This window comes from Gadus morhua, chromosome 7 (assembly GCF_902167405.1).
Source record: "Gadus morhua chromosome 7, gadMor3.0, whole genome shotgun sequence".
NCBI lineage: Eukaryota > Metazoa > Chordata > Actinopteri > Gadiformes > Gadidae > Gadus > Gadus morhua.
The window spans coordinates 21,926,333-21,944,349 of record NC_044054.1 but is presented as its reverse complement, the minus strand read 5'-3'; the positions used below and the strand labels follow the sequence as shown (position 1 = coordinate 21,944,349).

Genomic DNA, 18,017 nt, shown 5'->3' with positions numbered 1-18,017 from the left:
AAGAAGTAAATGGTCCATCTTTTCTCTGTCACTGTTCAAATCGCTCTGTAGACCGTGAACTTTGTCTTGCTTTTCTTGGAGTTCCGCCTTTGCCATTTCAAGTCTTTCTTTTTCTACTATCACAAAAGATTGATCTCTTTCTAGTATCTCAGTTTGTTCCCGGATCTTTTCTTTCTCTCTTTCCAGTGCCTCTGTTTCTTTCTGGATTTCAGACCTCATGATATCCAAGTCAAGGTTGTCTTTGTTGATTGTTTCTTTAACTGTGTCCAGATATTTGCTTTGCCTGTCTACTGCTTCCTTTTCCGTATTGAGATCTTGTTTCTCCAGTAGCAGCTCCTCGTTCCAATTCTTTTGCATTTCTTGTTTTTGTACCATCATGTCCGATTTCAAATTGATCAGATCTTCCCTGTGTCTTTGTATTTGTTCAAAGTGTGTGTCAATCTCCAATTTCTGCTCTTCCATTTCTTTTTGCTGAACTTCCAAGTTAGTTGTCTGATTTTGTGCATCGAGAATCTTCTGCTCTATGAATTGCATCTTCATTGTAATGTCTTGATGTGTCTTTTCAACCAACTCTTTTATTGCCTCTTTCATATTTGTGTTGTGTCTTATCGTTTGCATGGCCTCTTCTTCTCTCATCCTTACTTCCGACAAATCTCTTTCTAGCATCGTCCTTTCGTCCAAGGCCTTTCTTCGCTCTTCATGAATATCAAGCTTCTCTTGTTCAAGCTGTGCTGTCTCTTCAAAGATTCTTTCCATGATCACTTTAAGCTCCTCCTTCTTATTCATGACATCACTCTTAAAACGTTGAACTTCCTCCTGTTGTTTAATTAGATTTTCCTGCCCAATTTGGAGATCATCAGTCAATTGTTTCAGGTCACTGTCTAGAAGCTCTTGTTGTTTCTGTTTTTGGGCCATGTGTTGTATCTCTTTATGAAGTTCTTGGATTTTCTTTTGGCCTTCAAGAAGTAAATGGTCCATCTTTTCTCTGTCACTGTTCAAATCGCTCTGTAGACCGTGAACTTTGTCTTGCTTTTCTTGGAGTTCCGCCTTTGCCATTTCAAGTCTTTCTTTTTCTACTATCACAAAAGATTGATCTCTTTCTAGTATCTCAGTTTGTTCCCGGATCTTTTCTTCCTCTCTTTCCAGTGCCTCTGTTTCTTTCTGGATTTCAGACCTCATGATATCCAAATCAAGGTTGTCTTTGTTGATTGTTTCTTTAACTGTGTCCAGATATTTGCTTTGCCTGTCTACTGCTTCCTTTTCCGTATTGAGATCTTGTTTCTCCAGTAGCAGCTCCTCGTTCCAATTCTTTTGCATTTCTTTTTTTTGTACCATCATGTCGGATCTCATATTGATCAGATCTTCTCTGTGTCTTTGTATTTGTTCAAAGTTTGTTTCAATCTCCAATTTCTGCTCTTCCATTTCTTTTTGCTGAATTTCCAAGTTAGTTGTCTGATTTTGTGCATCCAGAATCTTCTGCTCTATGAATTGCATCTTCATTGTAATGTCTTGATGTGTCTTTTCAACCAACTCTTTTATTGCCTCTTTCATATTTGTGTTGTGTCTTATCGTTTGCATGGCCTCTTCTTCTCTCATCCTTACTTCCGACCAATCTCTTTCTAGCATCGTCCTTTCGTCCAAGGCCTTTCTTCGCTCTTCATGAATATCAAGCTTCTCTTGTTCAAGCTGTGCTGTCTCTTCAAAGATTCTTTCCATGATCACTTTAAGCTCCTCCTTCTTATTCATGACATCACTCTTAAAACGTTGAACTTCCTCCTGTTGTTTTATTAGATTTTCCTGCCCAATTTGGAGATCATCAGTCAATCGTTTCAGGTCACTGTCTAGAAGCTCTTGTTGTTTCTGTTTTTGGGCCATGTGTTGTATCTCTTTATGAAGTTCTTGGATTTTCTTTTGGCCTTCAAGAAGTAAATGGTCCATCTTTTCTCTGTCACTGTTCAAATCGCTCTGTAGACCGTGAACTTTGTCTTGCTTTTCTTGGAGTTCCGCCTTTGCCATTTCAAGTCTTTCTTTTTCTACTTTCACAAAAGATTGATCTCTTTCTAGTATCTCAGTTTGTTCCCGGATCTTTTCTTTCTCTCTTTCCAGTGCCTCTGTTTCTTTCTGGATTTCAGACCTCATGATATCCAAATCAAGGTTGTCTTTGTTGATTGTTTCTTTAACTGTGTCCAGATATTTGCTTTGCCTGTCTACTGCTTCCTTTTCCGTGTTGAGATCTTGTTTCTCCAATAGCAGCTCCTCGTTCCAATTCTTTTGCATTTCTTCTTTTTGTATCATCATGTCCGATTTCATATAGATCAGATCTTCTCTGTGTCTTTGTATTTGTTCAAAATGTGTGTCAATCTCCAATTTCTGCTCTTCCATTTCTTTTTGCTGAATTTCCAAGTTAGTTGTCTGATTTTGTGCATCCAGAATATTCTGCTCTATGAATTGCATCTTCATTGTAATGTCTTGATGTGTCTTTTCAACCAACTCTTTTATTGCCTCTTTCATATTTTTGTTGTGTCTTATCGTTTGCATGGCCTCTTCTTCTCTCATCCTTACTTCCGACCAATCTCTTTCTAGCATCGTCCTTTCGTCCAAGGCCTTTCTTCGCTCTTCATGAATATCAAGCTTCTCTTGTTCAAGCTGTGCTGTCTCTTCAAAGATTCTTTCCATGATCACTTTAAGCTCCTCCTTCTTATTCATGACATCACTCTTAAAACGTTGAACTTCCTCCTGTTGTTTTATTAGATTTTCCTGCCCAATTTGGAGATCATCAGTCAATCGTTTCAGGTCACTGTCTAGAAGCTCTTGTTGTTTCTGTTTTTGGTTCATGTGTTGTATCTCTTTATGAAGTTCTTGGATTTTCTTTTGGCCTTCAAGAAGTAAATGGTCCATCTTTTCTCTGTCACTGTTCAAATCGCTCTGTAGACCGTGAACTTTGTCTTGCTTTTCTTGGAGTTCCGCCTTTGCCATTTCAAGTCTTTCTTTTTCTACTATCACAAAAGATTGATCTCTTTCTAGTATCTCAGTTTGTTCCCGGATCTTTTCTTTCTCTCTTTCCAGTGCCTCTGTTTCTTTCTGGATTTCAGACCTCATGATATCCAAATCAAGGTTGTCTTTGTTGATTGTTTCTTTAACTGTGTCCAGATATTTGCTTTGCCTGTGTACTGCTTCCTTTTCCGTATTGAGATCTTGTTTCTCCAGTAGCAGCTCCTCGTTCCAATTCTTTTGCATTTCTTTTTTTTGTACCATCATGTCGGATCTCATATTGATCAGATCTTCTCTGTGTCTTTGTATTTGTTCAAAGTTTGTTTCAATCTCCAATTTCTGCTCTTCCATTTCTTTTTGCTGAATTTCCAAGTTAGTTGTCTGATTTTGTGCATCCAGAATCTTCTGCTCTATGAATTGCATCTTCATTGTAATGTCTTGATGTGTCTTTTCAACCAACTCTTTTATTGCCTCTTTCATATTTGTGTTGTGTCTTATCGTTTGCATGGCCTCTTCTTCTCTCATCCTTACTTCCGACCAATCTCTTTCTAGCATCGTCCTTTCGTCCAAGGCCTTTCTTCGCTCTTCATGAATATCAAGCTTCTCTTGTTCAAGCTGTGCTGTCTCTTCAAAGATTCTTTCCATGATCACTTTAAGCTCCTCCTTCTTATTCATGACATCACTCTTAAAACGTTGAACTTCCTCCTGTTGTTTTATTAGATTTTCCTGCCCAATTTGGAGATCATCAGTCAATCGTTTCAGGTCACTGTCTAGAAGCTCTTGTTGTTTCTGTTTTTGGTTCATGTGTTGTATCTCTTTATGAAGTTCTTGGATTTTCTTTTGGCCTTCAAGAAGTAAATGGTCCATCTTTTCTCTGTCACTGTTCAAATCGCTCTGTAGACCGTGAACTTTGTCTTGCTTTTCTTGGAGTTCCGCCTTTGCCATTTCAAGTCTTTCTTTTTCTACTATCACAAAAGATTGATCTCTTTCTAGTATCTCAGTTTGTTCCCGGATCTTTTCTTTCTCTCTTTCCAGTGCCTCTGTTTCTTTCTGGATTTCAGACCTCATGATATCCAAATCAAGGTTGTCTTTGTTGATTGTTTCTTTAACTGTGTCCAGATATTTGCTTTGCCTGTGTACTGCTTCCTTTTCCGTATTGAGATCTTGTTTCTCCAGTAGCAGCTCCTCGTTCCAATTCTTTTGCATTTCTTTTTTTTGTACCATCATGTCGGATCTCATATTGATCAGATCTTCTCTGTGTCTTTGTATTTGTTCAAAGTTTGTTTCAATCTCCAATTTCTGCTCTTCCATTTCTTTTTGCTGAATTTCCAAGTTAGTTGTCTGATTTTGTGCATCCAGAATCTTCTGCTCTATGAATTGCATCTTCATTGTAATGTCTTGATGTGTCTTTTCAACCAACTCTTTTATTGCCTCTTTCATATTTGTGTTGTGTCTTATCGTTTGCATGGCCTCTTCTTCTCTCATCCTTACTTCCGACCAATCTCTTTCTAGCATCGTCCTTTCGTCCAAGGCCTTTCTTCGCTCTTCATGAATATCAAGCTTCTCTTGTTCAAGCTGTGCTGTCTCTTCAAAGATTCTTTCCATGATCACTTTAAGCTCCTCCTTCTTATTCAGGACATCACTCTTAAAACGTTGAACTTCCTCCTGTTGTTTTATTAGATTTTCCTGCCCAATTTGGAGATCATCAGTCAATCGTTTCAGGTCACTGTCTAGAAGCTCTTGTTGTTTCTGTTTTTGGGCCATGTGTTGTATCTCTTTATGAAGTTCTTGGATTTTCTTTTGGCCTTCAAGAAGTAAATGGTCCATCTTTTCTCTGTCACTGTTCAAATCGCTCTTTAGACCATGAACTTTGTCTTGCTTTTCTTGGAGTTCCGCCTTTGCCATTTCAAGTCTTTCTTTTTCTACTTTCACAAAAGATTGATCTCTTTCTAGTATCTCAGTTTGTTCCCGGATCTTTTCTTTCTCTCTTTCCAGTGCCTCTGTTTCTTTCTGGATTTCAGACCTCATGATATCCAAATCAAGGTTGTCTTTGTTGATTGTTTCTTTAACTGTGTCCAGATATTTGCTTTGCCTGTCTACTGCTTCCTTTTCCGTGTTGAGATCTTGTTTCTCCAGTAGCAGCTCCTCGTTCCAATTCTTTTGCATTTCTTCTTTTTGTATCATCATGTCCGATTTCATATTGATCAGATCTTCTCTGTGTCTTTGTATTTGTTCAAAATGTGTGTCAATCTCCAATTTCTGCTCTTCCATTTCTTTTTGCTGAATTTCCAAGTTAGTTGTCTGATTTTGTGCATCCAGAATATTCTGCTCTATGAATTGCATCTTCATTGTAATGTCTTGATGTGTCTTTTCAACCAACTCTTTTATTGCCTCTTTCATATTTTTGTTGTGTCTTATCGTTTGCATGGCCTCTTCTTCTCTCATCCTTACTTCCGACCAATCTCTTTCTAGCATCGTCCTTTCGTCCAAGGCCTTTCTTCGCTCTTCATGAATATCAAGCTTCTCTTGTTCAAGCTGTGCTGTCTCTTCAAAGATTCTTTCCATGATCACTTTAAGCTCCTCCTTCTTATTCATGACATCACTCTTAAAACGTTGAACTTCCTCCTGTTGTTTAATTAGATTTTCCTGCCCAATTTGGAGATCATCAGTCAATCGTTTCAGGTCACTGTCTAGAAGCTCTTGTTGTTTCTGTTTTTGGTTCATGTGTTGTATCTCTTTATGAAGTTCTTGGATTTTCTTTTGGCCTTCAAGAAGTAAATGGTCCATCTTTTCTCTGTCACTGTTCAAATCGCTCTGTAGACCGTGAACTTTGTCTTGCTTTTCTTGGAGTTCCGCCTTTGCCATTTCAAGTCTTTCTTTTTCTACTATCACAAAAGATTGATCTCTTTCTAGTATCTCAGTTTGTTCCCGGATCTTTTCTTTCTCTCTTTCCAGTGCCTCTGTTTCTTTCTGGATTTCAGACCTCATGATATCCAAGTCAAGGTTGTCTTTGTTGATTGTTTCTTTAACTGTGTCCAGATATTTGCTTTGCCTGTCTACTGCTTCCTTTTCCGTACTGAGATCTTGTTTCTCCAGTAGCAGCTCCTCGTTCCAATTCTTTTGCATTTCTTGTTTTTGTACCATCATGTCCGATTTCAAATTGATCAGATCTTCCCTGTGTCTTTGTATTTGTTCAAAGTGTGTGTCAATCTCCAATTTCTGCTCTTCCATTTCTTTTTGATGAACTTCCAAGTTAGTTGTCTGATTTTGTGCATCGAGAATCTTCTGCTCTATGAATTGCATCTTCATTGTAATGTCTTGATGTGTCTTTTCAACCAACTCTTTTATTGCCTCTTTCATATTTGTGTTGTGTCTTATCGTTTGCATGGCTTCTTCTTCTCTCATCCTTACTTCCGACAAATCTCTTTCTAGCATCGTCCTTTCGTCTAAGGCCTTTCTTCGCTCTTCATGAATATCAAGCTTCTCTTGTTCAAGCTGTGCTGTCTCTTCAAAGATTCTTTCCATGATCACTTTAAGCTCCTCCTTCTTATTCATGACATCACTCTTAAAACGTTGAACTTCCTCCTGTTGTTTAATTAGATTTTCCTGCCCAATTTGGAGATCATCAGTCAATTGTTTCAGGTCAATGTCTAGAAGCTCTTGTTGTTTCTGTTTTTGGGCCATGTGTTGTGTCTCTTTATGAAGTTCTTGGATTTTCTTTTGGCCTTCAAGAAGTAAATGGTCCATCTTTTCTCTGTCACTGTTCAAATCGCTCTGTAGACCGTGAACTTTGTCTTGCTTTTCTTGGAGTTCCGCCTTTGCCATTTCAAGTCTTTCTTTTTCTACTATCACAAAAGATTGATCTCTTTCTAGTATCTCAGTTTGTTCCCGGATCTTTTCTTTCTCTCTTTCCAGTGCCTCTGTTTCTTTCTGGATTTCAGACCTCATGATATCCAAATCAAGGTTGTCTTTGTTGATTGTTTCTTTAACTGTGTCCAGATATTTGCTTTGCCTGTCTACTGCTTCCTTTTCCGTATTGAGATCTTGTTTCTCCAGTAGCAGCTCCTCGTTCCAATTCTTTTGCATTTCTTTTTTTTGTACCATCATGTCGGATCTCATATTGATCAGATCTTCTCTGTGTCTTTGTATTTGTTCAAAGTTTGTTTCAATCTCCAATTTCTGCTCTTCCATTTCTTTTTGCTGAATTTCCAAGTTAGTTGTCTGATTTTGTGCATCCAGAATCTTCTGCTCTATGAATTGCATCTTCATTGTAATGTCTTGATGTGTCTTTTCAACCAACTCTTTTATTGCCTCTTTCATATTTGTGTTGTGTCTTATCGTTTGCATGGCCTCTTCTTCTCTCATCCTTACTTCCGACCAATCTCTTTCTAGCATCGTCCTTTCGTCCAAGGCCTTTCTTCGCTCTTCATGAATATCAAGCTTCTCTTGTTCAAGCTGTGCTGTCTCTTCAAAGATTCTTTCCATGATCACTTTAAGCTCCTCCTTCTTATTCAGGACATCACTCTTAAAACGTTGAACTTCCTCCTGTTGTTTTATTAGATTTTCCTGCCCAATTTGGAGATCATCAGTCAATCGTTTCAGGTCACTGTCTAGAAGCTCTTGTTGTTTCTGTTTTTGGGCCATGTGTTGTATCTCTTTATGAAGTTCTTGGATTTTCTTTTGGCCTTCAAGAAGTAAATGGTCCATCTTTTCTCTGTCACTGTTCAAATCGCTCTGTAGACCATGAACTTTGTCTTGCTTTTCTTGGAGTTCCGCCTTTGACATTTCAAGTCTTTCTTTTTCTACTTTCACAAAAGATTGATCTTTTTCTAGTATCTCAGTTTGTTCCTGGATCTTTTCTTTCTCTCTTTCCAGTGCCTCTGTTTCTTTCTGGATTTCCGACCTCATGATATCCAAATCAAGGTTGTCTTTGTTGATTGTTTCTTTAACTGTGTCCAGATATTTGCTTTGCCTGTCTACTGCTTCCTTTTCCGTATTGAGATCTTGTTTCTCCAGTAGCAGCTCCTCGTTCCAATTCTTTTGCATTTCTTCTTTTTGTATCATCATGTCCGATTTCATATTGATCAGATCTTCTCTGTGTCTTTGTATTTGTTCAAAATGTGTGTCAATCTCCAATTTCTGCTCTTCCATTTCTTTTTGCTGAATTTCCAAGTTAGTTGTCTGATTTTGTGCATCCAGAATATTCTGCTCTATGAATTGCATCTTCATTGTAATGGCTTGATGTGTCTTTTCCACCAAATCTTTTATTGCCTCTTTCATATTTGTGTTGTGTCTTATCGTTTGCATGGCCTCTTCTTCTCTCATCCTTACTTCCGACCAATCTCTTTCTAGCATCGTCCTTTCGTCCAAGGCCTTTCTTCGCTCTTCATGAATATCAAGCTTCTCTTGTTCAAGCTGTGCTGTCTCTTCAAAGATTCTTTCCATGATCACTTTAAGCTCCTCCTTCTTATTCAGGACATCACTCTTAAAACGTTGAACTTCCTCCTGTTGTTTTATTAGATTTTCCTGCCCAATTTGGAGATCATCAGTCAATCGTTTCAGGTCACTGTCTAGAAGCTCTTGTTGTTTCTGTTTTTGGGCCATGTGTTGTATCTCTTTATGAAGTTCTTGGATTTTCTTTTGGCCTTCAAGAAGTAAATGGTCCATCTTTTCTCTGTCACTGTTCAAATCGCTCTGTAGACCATGAACTTTGTCTTGCTTTTCTTGGAGTTCCGCCTTTGACATTTCAAGTCTTTCTTTTTCTACTTTCACAAAAGATTGATCTTTTTCTAGTATCTCAGTTTGTTCCTGGATCTTTTCTTTCTCTCTTTCCAGTGCCTCTGTTTCTTTCTGGATTTCCGACCTCATGATATCCAAATCAAGGTTGTCTTTGTTGATTGTTTCTTTAACTGTGTCCAGATATTTGCTTTGCCTGTCTACTGCTTCCTTTTCCGTATTGAGATTTTGTTTCTCCAGTAGCAGCTCCTCGTTCCAATTCTTTTGCATTTCTTTTTTTTGTATCATCATGTCCGATTTCATATTGATCAGATCTTCTCTGTGTCTTTGTATTTGTTCAAAATGTGTGTCAATCTCCAATTTCTGCTCTTCCATTTCTTTTTGCTGAATTTCCAAGTTAGTTGTCTGATTTTGTGCATCCAGAATATTCTGCTCTATGAATTGCATCTTCATTGTAATGGCTTGATGTGTCTTTTCCACCAAATCTTTTATTGCCTCTTTCATATTTGTGTTGTGTCTTATCGTTTGCATGGCCTCTTCTTCTCTCATCCTTACTTCCGACAAATCTCTTTCTAGCATCGTCCTTTCGTCCAAGGCCTTTCTTCGCTCTTCATTAATATCAAGCTTCTCTTGTTCAAGCTGTGCTGTCCCTTCAAATATTCTTTCCACGATCACTTTAAGCTCCTCCTTCTTATTCATGACATCACTCTTAAAACGTTGAACTTCCTCCTGTTGTTTTATTAGATTTTCCTGCCCAATTTGGAGATCATCAGTCAATCGTTTCAGGTCACTGTCTAGAAGCTCTTGTTGTTTCTGTTTTAGGGCCATGTGTTGTATCTCTTTATGAAGTTCTTGGATTTTCTTTTGGCCTTCAAGAAGTAAATGGTCCATCTTTTCTCTGTCACTGTTCAAATCGCTCTGTAGACCATGAACTTTGTCTTGCTTTTCTTGGAGTTCCGCCTTTGCCATTTCAAGTCTTTCTTTTTCTACTTTCACAAAATATTGATCTTTTTCTAGTATCTCAGTTTGTTCCTGGATCTTTTCTTTCTCTCTTTCCAGTGCCTCTGTTTCTTTCTGGATTTCAGACCTCATGATATCCAAGTCAAGGTTGTCTTTGTTGATTGTTTCTTTAACTGTGTCCAGATATTTGCTTTGCCTGTCTACTGCTTCCTTTTCCGTGTTGAGATCTTGTATCTCCAGTAGCAGCTCCTCGTTCCAATTCTTTTGCATTTCTTTTTTTTGTACCATCATGTCCGATTTCATATTGATCAGATCTTCTCTGTGTCTTTGTATTTGTTCAAAATGTGTGTCAATCTCCAATTTCTGCTCTTCCATTTCTTTTTGCTGAATTTCCAAGTTAGTTGTCTGATTTTGTGCATCCAGAATCTTCTGCTCTATGAATTGCATCTTCATTGTAATGTCTTGATGTGTCTTTTCAATCAACTCTTTTATTGCCTCTTTCATATTTGTGTTGTGTCTTATCGTTTGCATGGCCTCTTCTTCTCTAATCCTTACTTCCGACAAATCTCTTTCTAGCATCGTCCTTTCGTCCAAGGCCTTTCTTCGCTCTTCATGAATATCAAGCTTCTCTTGTTCAAGCTGTGCTGTCTCTTCAAAGATTCTTTCCATGATCACTTTAAGCTCCTCCTTCTTATTCATGACATCACTCTTAAAACGTTGAACTTCCTCCTGTTGTTTAATTAGATTTTCCTGCCCAATTTGGAGATCATCAGTCAATCGTTTCAGGTCACTGTCTAGAAGCTCTTGTTGTTTCTGTTTTTGGGCCATGTGTTGTATCTCTTTATGAAGTTCTTGGATTTTCTTTTGGCCTTCAAGAAGTAAATGGTCCATCTTTTCTCTGTCACTGTTCAAATCGCTCTGTAGACCATGAACTTTGTCTTGCTTTTCTTGGAGTTCCGCCTTTGCCATTTCAAGTCTTTCTTTTTCTACTTTCACAAAAGATTGATCTCTTTCTAGTATCTCAGTTTGTTCCCGGATCTTTTCTTTCTCTCTTTCCAGTGCCTCTGTTTCTTTCTGGATTTCAGACCTCATGATATCCAAATCAAGGTTGTCTTTGTTGATTGTTTCTTTAACTGTGTCCAGATATTTGCTTTGCCTGTCTACTGCTTCCTTTTCCGTGTTGAGATCTTGTTTCTCCAGTAGCAGCTCCTCGTTCCAATTCTTTTGCATTTCTTCTTTTTGTATCATCATGTCCGATTTCATATTGATCAGATCTTCTCTGTGTCTTTGTATTTGTTCAAAATGTGTGTCAATCTCCAATTTCTGCTCTTCCATTTCTTTTTGCTGAATTTCCAAGTTAGTTGTCTGATTTTGTGCATCCAGAATATTCTGCTCTATGAATTGCATCTTCATTGTAATGGCTTGATGTGTCTTTTCCACCAAATCTTTTATTGCCTCTTTCATATTTGTGTTGTGTCTTATCGTTTGCATGGCCTCTTCTTCTCTCATCTTTACTTCCGACAAATCTCTTTCTAGCATCGTCCTTTCGTCCAAGGCCTTTCTTCGCTCTTCATAAATATCAAGCTTCTCTTGTTCAAGCTGTGCTGTCCCTTCAAAGATTCTTTCCACGATCACTTTAAGCTCCTCCTTCTTACTCATGACATCACTCTTAAAACGTTGAACTTCCTCCTGTTGTTTTATTAGATTTTCCTGCCCACTTTGGAGATCATCAGTCGATCGTTTCAGGTCACTGTCTAGAAGCTCTTGTTGTTTCTGTTTTTGGGCCATGTGTTGTATCTCTTTATGAAGTTCTTGGATTTTCTTTTGGCCTTCAAGAAGTAAATGGTCCATCTTTTCTCTGTCACTGTTCAAATCGCTCTGTAGACCATGAACTTTGTCTTGCTTTTCTTGGAATTCCGCCTTTGCAATTTCAAGTCTATCTTTTTCTACTTTCACAAAAGATTGATCTCTATCTAGGATCTCAGTTTGTTCCCGGATCTTTTCTTTCTCTCTTTCCAGTGCCTCTGTTTCTTTCTGGATTTCAGACCTCATGATATCCAAGTCAAGGTTGTCTTTGTTGATTGTTTCTTTAACTGTGTCCAGATATTTGCTTTGACTGTCTACTGCTTCCTTTTCAGTATTGAGATCTTGTTTCTCCAGTAGCAGCTCCTCGTTCCAATTCTTTTGCATTTCTTGTTTTTGTACCATCATGTCCGATTTCATATTGATCAGATCTTCTCTGTGTCTTTGTATTTGTTCAAAGTGTGTGTCAATCTCCAATTTCTGCTCTTCGATTTCTTTTTGCTGAATTTCCAAGTTAGTTGTCTGATTTTGTGCATCCAGAATCTTCTGCTCTATGAATTGCATCTTCATTGTAATGTCTTGATGTGTCTTTTCAACCAACTCTTTTAGTGCCGCTTTCATGTTTGTGTTGTGTCTTATCGTTTGCATGGCCTCTTCTTCTCTCATCCTTACTTCCGACAAATCTCTTTCTAGCATCGTCCTTTCGTCCAAGGCCTTTCTTCGCTCTTCATGAATATCAAGCTTCTCTTGTTCAAGCTGTGCTGTCTCTTCAAAGATTCTTTCCATGATCACTTTAAGCTCCTCCTTCTTATTCATGAAAGCAATCTTAAAACGTTGAACTTCCTCCTGTTGTTTCATTAGATTTTCCTGTCCAATTTGGATATCATCCGTCAATCGTTTCAAGTCACTGTCTAGAAGCACTTGTTGTTTCTGTTTTTCGGCCAACTGTTGTATCACTTTAAGAAGTTCTTGGATGTTCTTTTGGACTTCAAGAAGTACATTTTCCATCTTTTTTCTGTCACCGTTCATGTCGCTCAAAGCTCTTTGCTTTTCTATGAGAAGGTCTGTCCTCAATCTATATTCAATTTCCTCTGTTTGTATTGAAATGTCTTGTCCTAATGTTATTTGTTCCTCTCTGGGTCTTTGGATTGATTGAAAATAACTCTCCATTTTCACTCTATGGTTATCAAACTCCTGTTTCTTCAGTTGTGTAATCAATTTAAGTTTTTTTATGTCTGCATTTGAATCCCGCAAGATGTCCATCTTTGTTTGGTGGTCTACTTGTGTCTTATTTTTAAGCATTTGTAGATTATCTCTGTGATATTGTATTACGCTTGCTGTTCTTATTAGCATATTTTCTTCCATTTTGGATTCATACAGTCCTTTTTCCATCCTATTTCTGTCATCTGCTATTGTTTTTTGCTGTTTTATAATGTCACTCTTTGTCTTTTTGAGGGTTCCCTTCTCTCTTCTGATATTTTCCATATCAGCTTCGGCCTCTTGTTTCATGTCGTTGACATGTATTTTTAAATCTTCCACTTTGTCTCTTTCAATTTGTAAGGTATCCCGGCAGTCGTTTAATAATTGTTTGTCTCTTTCTATTTCTTTATCCTTAAGTTCTTGTTCTTTCTGTTTCATTATAATACCATTCACAACATTCTTGTATTCAGCCTTTCTCTTTTGAATGTCAAGAGCATCTTCTTGTAGTCTTTTCCTGTGTTCCTGTATTTCATTGAGGGCTCTATTTATAATAGCCTGCTTGCTCGCCAGTTCCACCACTGTCATTTCATGTCTCTTTTTTTCCTCTTCCATTTTTCTTTGGTGACTTGGCAGGATAACCATTAACCTGTGTATAAAGGACTTCATAAATTCCCCTTCTTCTTTCTCTTTCTTTGTTTTCTCATCTATATCATTGGATTTGATTTGAATGATTTGTGTTTGGGCTAATCCCAGCACAGTTTTACAATTGTGTTCATCTTGTGGTAGCAGTTCGATGTTCGGTTTCACCTGACTTTGGGGTTCTCCCAATTTCTCTTGAATGTAATCAGCCAAGTCCTCTATGCCTCCTGCTGTAGGCTCTTGCATTTCATCTACATTTCCACTTTGTGGTGCCTGCAATCTTGGTTCTGGCTTCCCTCCGGGGTTTCCTATTTGCCCTTGCAGATCTACCTTCATAACCTCAGAGTCGTTTATCTTCTCTTTGCTGCTCACCTCAATCCTCTGTTCCACCACTCTCCTTTTTAGTGTTTCTTGCTCAAAGGCATCCGTTTCTTTCTGTACTCCAGACAACGACCACATCCTTTTAGCCTCTTGCTCTTTTCTATTGACCTTCCGTAATGTCTTTTTGTTTTGTTTTCTCTCCACTTCCAGCTCAGACTTAAGCAGTTCCATCTCTCTAATCTCTCTTTTAGTCCTCTCAAAGTGGTCGTCAAGCTCGCTCCTCTTCTTCTGAATATCCTCCCTTGTGTGACTCAAAATTTGCATCTCAGTTTGGGCCTGTTGTATCATTTTTTCTAAATCAATCTTTTCAATCTGTAACTCAGATTTTAGTTTCTCTATGTTCATCTTCTCAGTCTTGTTCTCAGCTGCTAGTGTTTCAATCTCCTCTCGTTGTTTCTCCAGATTGAGTTTTAGGGTTTTCAGATCATTCATTTTCATGTTTCCTCTCATTTCCATTTCTCCAAGATCACTCATAACTTGGTTAAATTGATCAGTGTCTCTTCTTTGTAATTGTATCTTGTCAAGCCTCCCAGTCTCTCCTTTACCATTTAGATTCTCAGTGTGTTTTCGGACCAAAATACCATAGCTTTCATTGTTTTTCTTTTCGTTCTCATTTTTCTCCTTTTCCTCAGCCAGCTCCTTCTTTAGACGTTCTAGTTTTATCTTTAGAACCTCTAACTGATCCCTTTCTCTTCTGATCCTCTCCATCCTATCATCCAGTTCTCTCCTTCTCTTTTGCGTATTTGTTTGGAGGGATTCCTTTTCTCTTTGAATTTCAACCAAACGCATTCCAACTTCCTCTCTTTTTCGTATTTCCCTCTTAGATGACCTATCATTTTCTTTTCTTTTTGTTACCAACTCTGCCTTAGCTAGCTCAATCTCCCTTGTCTCTCTCTTGATGTGTCGCATTTTATCGTCAAGTTCGTGGGTTTGTTTTGCAATACCATCCCTTGCTTTGTTTATTTCTGTATACAGCTTTTGTCTTTCCTTTATCAGGCTCTCTCTCTCGGACTCAACCTGATGTTTCAACATCTCCATTTCCTGTCTTTCAGTTCTGAGACAAGCCCTTAATATTTGAAGGTCCTCCTTTTGTTCGTCCAGAGCAGACTCAGTCTCCATCTTCTGTTTGAGTTGGCCTTGAAGTTCCGCCATTTCTTTAATTTCTCTTTGTCCTTGGTCTAAATTGGCACTGAACTCAGTTTTCTCATTTGTTTCTTCTTTGGATACAAGTTCTAAAATATCTTGCTCTTCTTTCTCCATGTCTCTTTCTTGAAATTGCTGCCTAGCATTTACCACTTCTCTTTCCTGTCTGTGTAGTTTAACCTGTGCTAGATATGCCTCATCTCTATCGATATTGGAGTCCATGTCTACCCTTTGCTGACTGATTTCTCTATTGACTTTCTGAAGCTCAACGGTTTTCTGGCAAATCATATCAATGACACTTTCTAAGCTTTGTTTCTCTGCCTCAATCTTGCAGTTCAAACCCTTGAGTTGTGTCTGTTTTACTTGGTATTCCTCTAACTTAGTCTTAAAATGTGAAACCATACGTTCAATTTTATGTTTTACTTTGGATATGTTCTCGATCTGCTGGTCCACCTGCACCTTCTTCTGATGTAGTTTCATTTTTAAAATGTCCAATTCATCCCTCTCTCTGAGAGTTTTCTCTCGTCGCTGGTCAAGTTCTCTCTGCTGTTTCCTAATCATCATTTGAATCCATTTCATGTCAGTCCTCCCTTTGCTCAGATACATTTCACTTTGATCCATCGCATCTTTAACTTTGTTTAGGACATCTCTGATTTGTTGCAACAGCTGCAGCACTGATCCCTCAGCGTTCCCGCGGACCTCCGTAGGAGCCATGTCAATGCAGCTTTCTTCAGTTTCTTTCAATGATATTTGTTCTAATGATTCTTGTATTCTGTTAATCTCCCGAATCAAGGTTTGTATCCTGGCATTTCCTAATGCCGGTGACCCCTCTGATTCACGTTCTATCAAATTTGCTGGTTTTGTTTGGTGTTCAGTTGTTAAAGACCCTGGCATTTCATATTCAACATTCTCTTCTTCATAACTCTGTCTGTTAACCTGTAAACGTACTCTGTACTGTACTGTCTGTTTGATCTGCCCGATTGATCTATCACCGTGATTTCCTACGTCCCTATTGTCTGACCCATCATCAGCCCCTTGCAGATAAAGGTTGCTTATATCCTCAATCAGTCTTTCCATCTCTTTGTGGTTTTGTTTTAAGTTGTCCATAGCCCCTTTCACTATCTCCTCTTCCTCTCCGAGTTTTGAGACATAGCTTTCGGTTTCCGTCCTATCCCTCACAGTCCTTTTTTGTTCCGTTTTATCCTGAAATCCAGCTTTTGAGCTGTGTTCAGGTGAATCCATATCCTGCTTATCCTGTGTAACCACCCTTGATGGTTGAATTCCCAGGCTTTCCTTTTCAATTGTTGAATACTTACCAAACGTTTGTTCTTCTTCACTTCGTTGACTGACATCAAGAAAGGTTTGTGTTGCCTTTTCCCGTGCAGTTGGTTGATCAGGGAGAATATTTTTTTTTGTAGCCTCCATGGGGGTGTGATCAATCCCTGCACTCGTACTCTGCATGTCCCCTTTCATCTCATCTATGACGCCCATGTTAGAACCAGACTCCTTAGTCTTCTGTTCCTCCTTCTCCAGCTGCATTTTTATCTTCATCACCTCCAGGGCATCCCTTTCCTGAGCAATCTTCTCCAATCTTTGGTCAAGCTCACGTCTTTGTTTCTGCGCTCTGTAATTTGTCCACTTGGTTTGGCTTTCGTCCTGTTGCATATTGGTTCTCCCTTGCTTGGGTGTCTGTGTCACCGTCTTTAACACATCTCTGATCGCTTGCACTTTATGAACCAACCTTTGGATTTTTGCGTTCACTCTGATCCCTTCACCTGCCCCCGCATTCTCTGTATCCGTAGCAAATTTACTTGCATCGTCCTTCTTTGACCTCTCTTTCTCTTCCATGTCTTCTTCTACTTGCGGTACAGTTTCCCTTCTCTTGTCAGCATCTTGCTGTTTCATCATGGTGCGCCTCATACTTTTCTCCAGGTTACTTTTCTTTGTGTCAATCTCAGTGTTCAAGACTTCCCTCTCTCGTATCTGTCTTCTTGTCTTTTCCAACTTTTCATCAAGCTCCAGCTGCTGCCTTTGAATGTTCTCCTTCATCTTTTTCACTTCGTCCATCTCTGTCTTCACAAACTGCCTATCTCTTTCTATGTCATCTCTCTGGGCCATTATTTCAGTTTTCACTCGGTCCTCATTCATTTCATGTATCGCTGCCGTCATCCGATCTCGGGGGGCTACAGTTTGCCTCTCTACATCATCTGTAATATGTTGTGACCTTGGTCTCATCACGGCTGTCAGTTGGTGTTCTGCGGGCCCCGGGGTTCTAGTCTCTGCGGAGACTTCCTGCCCTTCCAATTCAAGCCAAAGTCTTTCCACTGCTGCCTTCACTCGGTTCAGTTCATTCTTCATCTTCTCATACGGCTCATTGTCGTCAGGCAGTCTGGCAGTGTGCGAGTGATCCATCTTGTTCTTGCGTTTCTCTGTCTCTCTGATGTTTGTGCTTATTTGAAGTCGCATCCGCTTCATTTGCTTCCTTAGAAATGCAATTTCATACTTTGCCATCCTGAAGTTGTGTTTTATTTCAGCAATATATTTTTGCATTTGTCCTTCCACTTGCTTCGCTTCACCTACTCTTCTCTTGTTTTCCTGAATGTGACACTGGATGTCAGCCTGAATCTTTATGAATGCATCTTGCAGTTGTTTATTTGTTTTTGTCGGTTCTGTGTGCCTTATTGGCTTATCATGCATGATCAGTGCTTTGAATATTTCTCGCTCATTCATGAACTCATTTCGCCTGCAGTCTATAAGTTCTCTTTCTGTTTTGACATCAGCCCAGACTTTTTCAATTAGCTCTTTTTCATTCCTTATATCTTCCTTGGTCTTCTGCAGTTTCTGAATAGCACCGCCTAGCTTAACTTCTAAACTCATTATCAATAAATTCTGCTGTTGTTTTTCTGCTTTAAGTTGAACAATTGATGATTGTTGGTCTTCATTTCTTGCCTTCATCTGGACAATTTCAGCCTTTTCTGATTTAGTATACTCGAAAAGTATTTCAATTTCTTTGATAGCTTGCAGTGTCTCTTGTTTTTGTTTTCTTAGATAGTACGTCTTGCTTTGCGGGTCAAAGGCGACTACTTTTTCTTCCAATTGTTCAGGATTTTCCAAGGAGTTACTCTGCTCGGTTTGGGTCATCTTGGAGTTTACTTGTCTTTGCT

The 18,017-nt window shown here is 38.8% G+C and overlaps 1 protein-coding gene across 2 annotated transcripts in view; it reads right to left on the bottom strand.

The window, feature by feature from the left end:
• LOC115546643 (nesprin-2) overlaps positions 1-18,017 on the bottom strand; it is a 29,212-nt gene that overhangs the window by 10,132 nt on the left and 1,063 nt on the right. The window contains exons 4-5 of one of the 2 annotated variants that reach the window (XM_030360276.1): positions 11,133-18,017; positions 1-10,226 (exon numbers count right to left, since the gene is read on the bottom strand). The exon at positions 1-10,226 is cut by the window's left edge and continues 10,132 nt beyond it. In XM_030360276.1, coding sequence (XP_030216136.1) covers positions 1-10,226; positions 11,133-18,017 — 17,111 coding nt within the window. The other variant, XM_030360275.1, reaches the window with a different exon arrangement.